Consider the following 10,978-nt stretch of genomic DNA (forward strand, 5'->3'; position numbering starts at 1 on the left):
CCTTATCAAACTGCTGTTCAGAGACAAAGGATTTATTCATTTATTTACTTTAACTGGACATACAGTTAAGTGTTCACATGTATTTTCTTTAAACTGACACAATTTGGTAAAATCATTGTGTTTGGTTCTCTGCACACTAAAATATCAGTTTCCTCTAACAGAGCAAAGATGCAGTGGAGTCTGTTTCTGCTCATTCTGATGGGTAAGTGGATTATATACCATTTATTTAGCTAAACATTATTTGACCAACCTAATATGCATTCGTTTAACATTTGAACAGCTCACTCTTTCATCAAATTAAAAGTAAAATCACAAAACTGGACCCTGAAGCAGACACAGACACGGAGGGAGAGGTTTAAGTGAGAAGGTTCTCTGAATTAGTATCGTCCAAGACCGAGTCACAGAACCACAGAGACAATCTGGTGACAAGTGGCAGGAGTATTTGACCTGAGGGTTGATGAGCTGATTGAAGTCAGATGTGGAGTTGAACCAGGTGTCTGGAGAGGTTAGCCGTGCCTACAACACATGCAAACACACATATACAAGGGGGAAGAGGCAGGGGGCAGGGAAAAGCTGGATAAACGTCCAGAGTTGTGACAGTAAGTAGTAGGTGTGAATCAGGATTTAGATTTTTTGCTGTCAGCTCAGTCACTACAGTATGTCCTTTGTTTTTAGGTCAGTGGTCCTTCTTCGCATGTCATCTCTATGAGTATCACTTTGTTGGAGAGAAGAAGACCTGGTATGAAGCCCAGAAGTATTGCAGAGAGAATTATACTGACCTGGCCACAGTGTCTAACATGGCAGACATGAAGAGACTCAGTGACACTACAGTGCAGCAAGGAGAAGCCTGGATTGGGATGTACAACCAAACACAATCCAACAGGACGTGGCACTGGTCTATGCCAGGAGTGGAGTTCAATGAAAGTGAGACAAATTGGACCTCGGGAGAACCGAATGATATTGGAGGAGTAGAGAACTGTGTGTTTATACGGGAGGATAGCAATTGGAGAGATGGGCCTTGTGAATGTGAGAGTTATTTCATCTGTTATGATGGTGAGAATATGTGTTATCCCTACTGTCTAAATTTAATAATTGATCATATAACATTATCTTCAGATGTGACATATCTCATTTCTTCATTTACTTACAACAATAAGAGTGGCTCTGAGAAGCTGTAGGCACTACAGTGCTATGGGCTACACGCTAAAGTCAGCACGCTAACACCTGACACTTTGACATTTTCAATACTAACATGCTGATAATAAGCAGATATAATGTTCACCATGTTTACCATCTAAGTTTAGCATGTTAGATTTAATAATTAGCATTAAACACAAAGCACAGCTTAGGATGAAAGGAATGTCATTAGTTTTACATGTTTTTAGTCGTAAACCAAAATACTGAACTGATGAAAAAAAAAAGTTGAGCTGATGATGGAGCAAGATGAAGAGTCAGAGGATCATCAAAGTTATTGCAATATATCCTGTGATGACCATAAATCCCTGTACAAAATTTCAAGGCCATCTATTTCATTGTTTTTGAGATATTTCAGTCTCAACCAACATTACCATCCACGGAGAAAAATCAAAGCTAAAAATCTGTATTTGCTCAAAAGACGTACATGTACACTATAAGGTCATGCAAGTTTGCCTGTTTACTCCACAGAAAATAATGCAACAGACAAATACCATCTGATTAAAGAGAAGAAGAAGTGGTCAGCGGCTCAAGAATACTGTAGGGAGCGTTACACAGACCTGGTCAGTGGACTAAAGCAGTTTCAAGACATGTCACAAAAACTCGCTGTAGACATCCAGTCTGTAAACAAAGATATGTGGGTGTGGATCGGCCTGTTCAGAGACTCCTGGATGTGGTCAGATGGGAGCAGTTTCTCTTTCAGAAACTGGGATCTGAATAAGCCAGGCAGTAAGAAATGTGCCATGACTGAGTTAAATGGATCTGGAAAATGGAGCTCTGATGACTGCAATGAAACAAAACCCTTCTTCTGCTATGACGGTGAGTTTTGCAAACGTCTGTCTCAACTGTTTTCTCTTATAGGAGCTGAACTGGAATCAGTTGGAAAATCCGTCTGAATCTACAGTATTTATACTTTATTTTGTTGAAACACAGTCTTTTTGTGTTGGTTGTGTCACAGCTACATGTACACAAGCTACATCTGTTTTTTTTTACTTTCTTTCAAAAGTATTGGTTAATTGATCATTTTATTTATTATTGAGCATGACATGGCTTCCTTTAAAATAAAATGTCACTTTCTTAAGAAGTTCTTAACATATTTAAAGATATTTGTCATTAGCCCCAAACACACAAGCAGTCACTTAAACCTGAAACATTTTATTTCAGTATTGAAGATCCATATTGGATCCCAGTGTTCCCAACAACTAACTGAACAAAGCTGCTGGTATGATCCTGTGTTTGTCTCAGTTTCTTCCATGACAGATAAAGTGATCCTGATCAAAGAAAATAAGACCTGGGAGGAGGCCTTATATTACTGCAGAGAGAACTACAGTGACCTGGTCTCCATCACTAACCCTCACCAGCAGAGATGGGTCCAAGAGAGAGCCAAGAACGCCTCAACTGATTTCGTCTGGCTGGGACTGCGTTACACCTGCACTCTGGATTTCTGGTTCTGGGTCAGCAATGATGTTGTCAACTATACAAACTGGGCCCCAGGAGGAACGACTGATGACTGTGGCATGTCTGGAGCCATGGACAGAGGTAGACAACATCAGTGGTTCACAAAGCCGGATAATAACAAGTTTAATTTCATCTGTTCTAAGTGTTGAAACCCACTCTGCTCACTGGTGTCAGATGTTTTATTCATTCACTCACGTTGTGTTTAGTGGTGTAATACTTTTGAAGAAGTCTACACTACATATCTTCTTTGGGTTTATTGAATGGCTTTTGGGGAAAAGTGGCCACACTGTATTTAGTCGCACAGTACCACAAGATTACTGAGGATGTGGCCAATAACAAGTTTTTCTGTCTCCTTTTTCTGAATCACTGAATGATCACTAGATGCCAGATCACAGTGACTGTTTGTTATTCTCTGAGGTTGTTGTGATATTTTCTTTCTCTTAAAGTGTGGATCTTTTATTAATCGTCCGTCCTTCTATAATTCAAAATGTGTATTTTGTTTTCCTATCTATATCTTTTCAAGAGAAAATAGGAATAAATACACACATCCACAGTATACTATACTGTCATATTATGTGAAATCTCAAATGTCTTCTTTGATGGTCATATATTTTCATTTTTATGTAAACAGTTTTCTCTGAGGTTAAATAAACTGTTAAACCATGGAGTGGTGCTCTCTTTTTTCCACGATTGTTTTTGTGCCTAAACATAAACAAACTTTAACTGTAGTGTAACATCAGAAAACAGTGGCTTGGATGACACAGGAAAATGATGTTGTCTTGTCGATAAAGGCGTTGTATCATAAAATGTTTCCTCCCACCAACTCTGGATGCACATATTATCTAATATAAATGCTGTCAAATGCATAATTGGAGTGATCGCTGAGGAACCAACTTTTAGTTTGATGTTATGATGGATAGATTTATATACTTCATCAGTACCACTGACCTTATTAAGTGGATCAAGTATTGACCACATGTGACTAATTTACATTAATGAAGTTTTCTGCCACTGGTAGTGACATATTTTCTTCTCCGTGTGTTTCACAATATGGCAATCTTAAGTTAGTGAAAATATTTGCATATGATTATAAAACATCTATAAACTAACAGCATATACAGTACTGAAATATAATCTATAGGTATAGATAACAATTTGAGAAATATGGGAGAAGCTTAATATATGGCACTTGATCCTGAGGAAAATGTATCCTGTTAGGCTGAAAAATAGTTCTGAGATTCGTTTCAGAACCCCATCAGGCTTAAACTCTTAAAACTGTACAATGATGTCAACCGGTGCATTCAAAAACACAACTAGCTGTAAAATCTTATCCAAATAGGCTACAACATCTTAAAGTATGAGCTTACAGATATCAAGCAAACTGCAGCCTGAACCAAAAGCAAAACATTTATACATAAGTCTAGTTATATTCTATATTTTTCTTATTGTAAACAAATCCTGTGAAAAGGCCTAAACCAACAATAAATGTATCCTACTAGATAGTATTGTGGGGGTATCCGAAGCCTGATATATCTTATGTCCGCTGTGCCGTAGAGCTCCATTGTTGCCCCAAAACTATACATAAACACACGCCAGAAATACAATGAATGGGGGATTGTCTTTCCTTTCTGAGTGTCCCATCATTGTGTTTGATTGCCAATTCAGACATGATAGTGTAATGGTAGGCACAACACCTATGGTCGCAGTCATCAGTCACACTAGGCAAGGCAAGTTCATTTGTATAGTACATTTAAACAACAAGGTAATTCAAAGGGCTTTACATAAAACATAAAAGCAACAAGGAAACAAGAAAAAAAGTTTAAAAGCAACATAAAATATAATAAAAGTTACAATGTTACAATCAGGGTTAAAAGAGGGAGCAAATAATTGAGTTACAATTACAATTTTTGAGAATAAACAGAGAAGTACACATAATCTACTCTCTAGCTAGTCTGTACTCGGGTCCACAGCAATCTTTGGGTCCACTGAAACTCCAAAAACACTCGGACACTACAGAGAAAACAGGACATGTCTGTCAGCAGGCCACTTTGATCCAGTTATACTCTGGACCCATGCGCGATTACAGATGGACAGAGGTTCCTGCAAATCACTCGGGCGCGAGATTTAAGACCATTTCCTGCTCAATCTCACACTCATTATCTTTTCACTCAATTACCTACTAATTTCTCACTGTAAAATTTAAAAGCAATGTTAAAAAGAAGTCTTCAGTCTTAATTTAAAAGATCTGACAGTTTCAGCAGACCTGCTGTTATCTGGGAGTTTGTTCCAGATATACGGAGCATTATAACTGAATGCTGCTTCTCCATGTTAGTTTTGACTCTGGGGACAGAAAGCAAACCTGCCCCAGACGACCTGAGAGGTCTGGATGGTTCATAACGAAGCAGGAGGTCAGAAATGTATTTTGGCCCTAAACCATTTAGTGCTTTATAAACTAACATACAGGAAGCCAATGTAAAGACCTCAGAACTGGAGTGATGTGATCCACCTTTTTGGTCTTAGTGAGGACTTGAGCAGCAGCGTTCTGAATCAGCTACAGCTGTCTGATGGATTTCTTTGGGAGCCCTGTAAAGACACCGTTACAGTAGTCGAGTCGACTGAAGATGTGTGGCAGAATGAGCGGCCTATGACACTTGAGAACGCCACTTGGGATTGGCCCAAGACCTTTAAAGCACACAGATCATTTTATTAAAAATTAGGGGGCAGAGACAATTATAAAAAATACAATTTTATTTTTTTATATTAAAATAGCAACACCTGCTCTATTAAAAAAAAAGTATGTAATGCGTATTAGAGAAAAAAACAACAAAAAACCCCCCACAAACATCATTCAAGTCAACAAACCTGCATGCGTAATTAAAGAATCAAAATCAAACACAAAGAAAAGAACAAAAACCCACATGCAATATGTATCCAGTTAAAACCAATATTTACAGAGCCAATGTCTGGATATTCAAACATTTAAACATATTGCTCCAAACCAGTTCTGTGCACCAGGACAGTCATATCCAGATACTGTATCAATATACAGCAAAGTTTTATACCGATATCCAGAACAGCAAGAGCGGGAGTATTAGCCTCTTAGATAACTGTGGCACCCGGCAGCCTCGACAGCAGCATGCACACGGCTGTAGCTCGGTCCGGCTGTGATGTGAAAACACACACCATTAAAAAAGGGCCACGATAAATTGTAGCAAACAGGCAAACAAGGCACTTACCGCTTTACAGGACACGCCACCCTCAGACCAGGTGATAGTAGGCTGACTTTGTAATTGTCTTAATATGGCTTCTCAAATTCAGGTCTGAGTCCATGACTACACCAAGATTTCTGGCTTGATTTGGCAGTAATAATGGCAGTAAGCTACTTACAGCTGTGGAAAGAACATCTCTCTCCCTCATTCTCCATTCTTCATTTAGTTTTTGGCTAACAGTGTACATGAACAACAAAGTCCGGTCCGCTGAGCTGCCGCACAGTCGTGGATTCACATCAAGGATGGTGTGTTCAGTAAAAAAGTAATTTTATTACAGTAACACGTTACTGCCCAACACTGGTGACATCATGGTTTACTGGCACTAAGATAATGATCATTGTGCACTGATCTGTCAAACCAGCGTAGCCTACTGATTTTATCACTATAGTTATACCTAAATGTTAACTGATCACCGGACTGCGGTAAATGGAGGCTATATAAGCGATTGGTATGCTAACTCCAGATGTAGAGGGAACAACCAATTAATGTGAAAATAATATAATCTCTCCAGGTGAACTAAATGATTTAATATAAGCTTGTTATGTGTGGTCTAACATTACACAGCTAACTCACAACAGGAGACACGAAGTTAGCAAACTGCTCACCAGACTTACCTTGAGGTGACAAGGGTGAACCCGATCCTGAATCACGAGCGTTGAGTTAAAAGAAGATTCTCCACTTTGTTTTTCCACTGCTGGTTTGAAACAAGGCTACAGTCCTTTTCCTTGTTGTCTCTACAGACGAGGATGAAACTAGCTAGTGCCGTGCAGAGGGCTCTGGTGCTGTGAATATCCTTTCAATTCATGAGGGAGGATGTCGCTGTTGCCACCTGCTAGTGTAGCTAGTAAATTACTGTCAAACTTACACATCTCTGTTTACAGATCTCAGTTATGAAGGACAGTGAACAAAATTCCAAGTATATCCAGCTGCAGACCGCAGACAAACGTGACGGAAGTTGACGGAAGTTGAACTTCCAAATATGATTTGTCCCAGAAGACAACGCGCATGTGATGACGTTCATCTCAGCTTACGTACATGATAGATCAAACTGTTTTATTCTTTAGAAGCCAACAACAGAACTTTAAATACACTTCTGAGAAGTTTTTAGGCGAAAAATCAACAATATAGATTTCAAATATCGGCAGTTGTCCGAAAATTGGCGGCAAATCGAAAATGTGTTCAAACGTTTTCGGAGTTGAGAAGCTCCGCGAGTGCCGACCGGTGTTATATAGCTGCAGTAATGTTACTGGAGGCTGCACAGCAACACAATGGTTAACCCTACAGCGGCGCAGCAGATAGGCTTAACCGGTCGACATTCACATAATCAATAACTTTAGGCACACACCCTGTGATGGTTAGGGTAAGAGGAATATACATCGGGGGTCTGTCAGGAATAGTTAGCTAGCTAGCTCTGGTTAGCTCCCCCAGGCCCAGTCACACAGACCACAGCAGCCAACACAGCAGACGTGTCCAGCAACAGCTGATAATGTTCGTACCGCTGTTATTCTGTCAAGAAATTCTCAGTAATGTTAACTTTTAACCTAAATCGAGACACATCTGGCTCGTGATGTAACATTACAGAATACGCTTGGTTTGTGAAACTTAAAATCACTTTGGAAGAAATAAAATATACATTATCATTAGGCTATTATAAATAAATATTTGCTGGAATTATAGTATAAATATTTACTTTATTAATAATATAATTATAGTATAGTAAATATTAACACCTAACATACACTGATTACAACTATTGCTGAAGCAACTATGCGTGGGCCGAGCGGTCAAGATAAACGTCATCACGTTTTGTGCGTGGTGGCTTCTGGGACAAACCATATATGGAAGTTCAACTTCCGTCAACTTCCGTCACGTTTGTCTGTGGGCTGCAGCTGGACCCTTCTCCAAAATTCCACAAATGTGTAAAAAGGAAGTTACAAATGCCAAGTGACCTGCAAATTGGCATGTGAAATAAAAAGATCTTTGTACAGGTTAAATTGTGTGTATTTGCAAATCACACTGTATTTTTGTGGATATGATTTTACACAACACAAATGTAAAAATACATGTTTTAGGTTGTGTATATGTTTATTTACAGATCTCCACAGTACACATTGGACAAAATTGCACAAATGTGTAAAAAGGAAGTTACAAATGTAACATGACCCACAAATTCACACGAAGTAATCAACAAATGTGTATAAACAGTTTTGTGTGTACACATCACCCTGTATTTTTGTGGATATGATTTTACACATCACCAGTGTAAAATTACACAATTGCGCATCATTGTACACATTTGTAGCTTGTCTTCTGTGGGTTACAAATATTAAAGTCCAAATAAATCTTCAGGTTGCAGGTGCACTTCACAATATAAAAATAAATATAATGCAATAATCAGTAGCTCTTTTTTGTTCAGTAAATTCTTTTGAACAACGCGGAGGCTTCTTCTATATGTACATTGCATTGCAGGTTTTCTTAAGTAGGGAGAGCGGGTATGTTGTCACACTTTTCACACTGTCTAATATTTACTGAGCACTGTACATTACAATGGTACAAATGTCATACCAAGTCTTGGGCAGAGGTTTTGTTTTCATTACATCTTCATATCTTATCTCATTATGGAGCTGTAGATTGTTGAATAGAGAGTGTGCACTTTCTGCCCCATCGGCAGGTAAGTTGTCACACTGTATTATCAAACAGTTAGAACACTTAATTGTGAATATTGATTTCAATTTCAAATTGTAACCAGAACTAAAAAGTAAAATCAATCAACAATCAAGTCTAGAGAATTTGGTTAATTCAAAACAAAAATGTTGGCAGCGCACACAGTAAGCGGGACAACCTCTTTCTTTGAACTTTAAAATCAAACTTCTCTGGAGTGCACATAGGTCTATGGTAATTGAATGTAATGCTGCAAATAACTTGCTAAAATGCATAACTTCTTAACTAAACAGGTGTTTAAACACACTAATGCAACTAATTTTGCACGACATACATATTTATCTGACATTTCAGATCAGACATGTGTGTAGAGTCACAGTTCTGGCACACAAAAATTGCCTGGCCGGAGGTGCAAACATCACAGGCACATTTGTTGCATTTCACACACTTAAACCACGTCTTCTTTGGAATACTGTATGAAAATGGCTCCACATAGATGAGGCCAAAAGAGATGTCAGCAGCTTATGTCAAAATCCTTAGCTGTACTTCCGATTGATTTGTTCTTCAACTTTACCTTTTCATCCTTCTATATGGTACGCCCCCCTGTTGTCTAGGGGTGTGGGGGCCATAAAGATATGGGCATAAACTGGTGTTGGCCTTAAAAGGTAACTTTTATTGGTGACCAGAGGAGCAGACAGGTAACAAACACAAACAAAAGGAGGGTGGATGAGGGTGCTGTGAAAATAACAAACCAAGTTACTTAAAAGAGGTCCTCAAAAGGAGGACTGTGCCTGACTATATTTAAACAAGTTAGATTCTTACAAAAAATACAAAGACCACAGCACCCACTACACCTAATGAAACTAACATAAAATACTAAGAGTGGTTGTCAGTGTGGACTCAGCGTTGACATAAAAATCAAACACTCAAAAGGTACTGTGACACTGGCTAATAAACATAACCACAAAGTGGCAATGACAAACTCAAGTGAATCACTCCACTAAACACAACTGCAGAGGCTAACTAACAAAGTACTTACTTCACTAATATGGCACACAAGTCAACTGGCTGTGACAAGCTGCCAAGAGCTACTGGAAGGCTCTCCTTAAGAGCAGGAGGTAATGCTGAGGTGGTGACGAGCGATTGTTAGACCTGGAACAGAGGGGACCAATGGGTGGACTGAAGTCAGCCTGACAGAGCTCCACAGAAACCAGGAAGTAGGCGGGTCTTCATTCCACAGGTAGAACCTTTCTTCACCACAGGATCACACAGCCTGCTTGGTATATGGTGAGTGGATAGTGCCAAAGCAAGGATTACCAGGAGAAGGAGAAGGAGCAGTCTTCCCTGCCGTCGCTCAGCTATATGTTGAATAATATTAATTTTGTTGCATTGCGTGTTTTTTATGTGGAGATGTCTTCCATTGCCATTTCCAGCTACAGTTGTTTAGTAAAGTCTGATGCTGTTGTGATGCGTTTTCATTTGTTCTCATGATTTAATTTGCAGCGCCACCCCTCTGCCAGTTAATGTGCCTCTCACTGTCTTTGTAAAAGGGTTAACATTTGAAAACAAAACATTTATGGTAACATCAAATATGGGGAAAATATACTGTATATTATCCCAGTTAACAATTGAAGGATGGGAGGCTTGAACTTCAAGTTCAAGTTGTCTATGATATCTATAATGCATAATGTAGCATAATTTCATGGCCTATTGGCCAGTCAATTAAATTCCAAATATTACCAGTTATATTTTTGAAGTTTTAGCCATAGTCTACATAAATGTAAAAACACACTCAGTGTAATATTTAAATAGGTAAACCCCACAATTAATTGAGTTTTTGCTGCCTGATAAAAGACAAGGTCCAACCTTATGTAATGTGCTACAAAAACACTAGACTATAAGCAGAAATTTTGAACTAACTTGAAGTGCTGTAGTTAAATTGCAGATTATATAGACTATTTACCGAACAAAACATAATACAACCTTGTTCATAACATTTTGACATCGTATTAATTTTTTGTGTGAGTTTTACAGGCCCTTGTCTTGTCAGAATAGTCCTTGTGCGGAGTATTTAACCATTTGATGTGTATGTGGGCATGGCGGTATGTTTGGTTTGTGAGATTGAGTGTGGTGTAGTTTTAGTGAATAAACAAGTTCAAAGCAGACCAACAGAACAGTAATAGCTGCCATTAACTTGGCCAAGTTGTCACTGCACTTTCCTTGAAGCATCTAGTTTCCTTGAACTTTGGCTGAACAATTGCGGCAACTGATGTTCATGAAAGGTTTTTGTATGAGCAAATGTATACTTATTTAGGATAGTCTATGCTATTGCAAAGGTATTAGCAACATCTTTGAGGTTGTACATAATGATGTGCTCCTCCAGGGCAACAGCGACA

The 10,978-nt window shown here is 38.7% G+C and overlaps 1 protein-coding gene across 2 annotated transcripts; it reads left to right on the forward strand.

The window, feature by feature from the left end:
* Positions 1-24: 24 nt before the first annotated feature.
* LOC119903279 (macrophage mannose receptor 1-like) lies at positions 25-3,314 on the forward strand. Of its 2 annotated transcripts, none has more exons than XM_038719473.1 (4): positions 25-202; positions 676-1,053; positions 1,666-2,013; positions 2,440-3,314. In XM_038719473.1, the coding sequence occupies exons 1-4, from the start codon at positions 169-171 to the stop codon at positions 2,799-2,801; spliced, it is 1,122 nt and encodes a 373-aa protein (XP_038575401.1). In that variant the 5' UTR covers positions 25-168; the 3' UTR covers positions 2,802-3,314. The 2 variants fall into 2 exon arrangements, with proteins under 2 accessions (XP_038575401.1, XP_038575402.1); XM_038719474.1 differs by having other exon boundaries at positions 2,455-3,314.
* The last annotated feature ends 7,664 nt before the right edge of the window (positions 3,315-10,978 follow it).

This window comes from Micropterus salmoides, unplaced genomic scaffold, assembly GCF_014851395.1.
Source record: "Micropterus salmoides isolate LMB-PRFRI ecotype aquatic unplaced genomic scaffold, ASM1485139v1 Ms_hic_scaffold_1443, whole genome shotgun sequence".
NCBI classification, from domain to species: domain Eukaryota; kingdom Metazoa; phylum Chordata; class Actinopteri; order Centrarchiformes; family Centrarchidae; genus Micropterus; species Micropterus salmoides.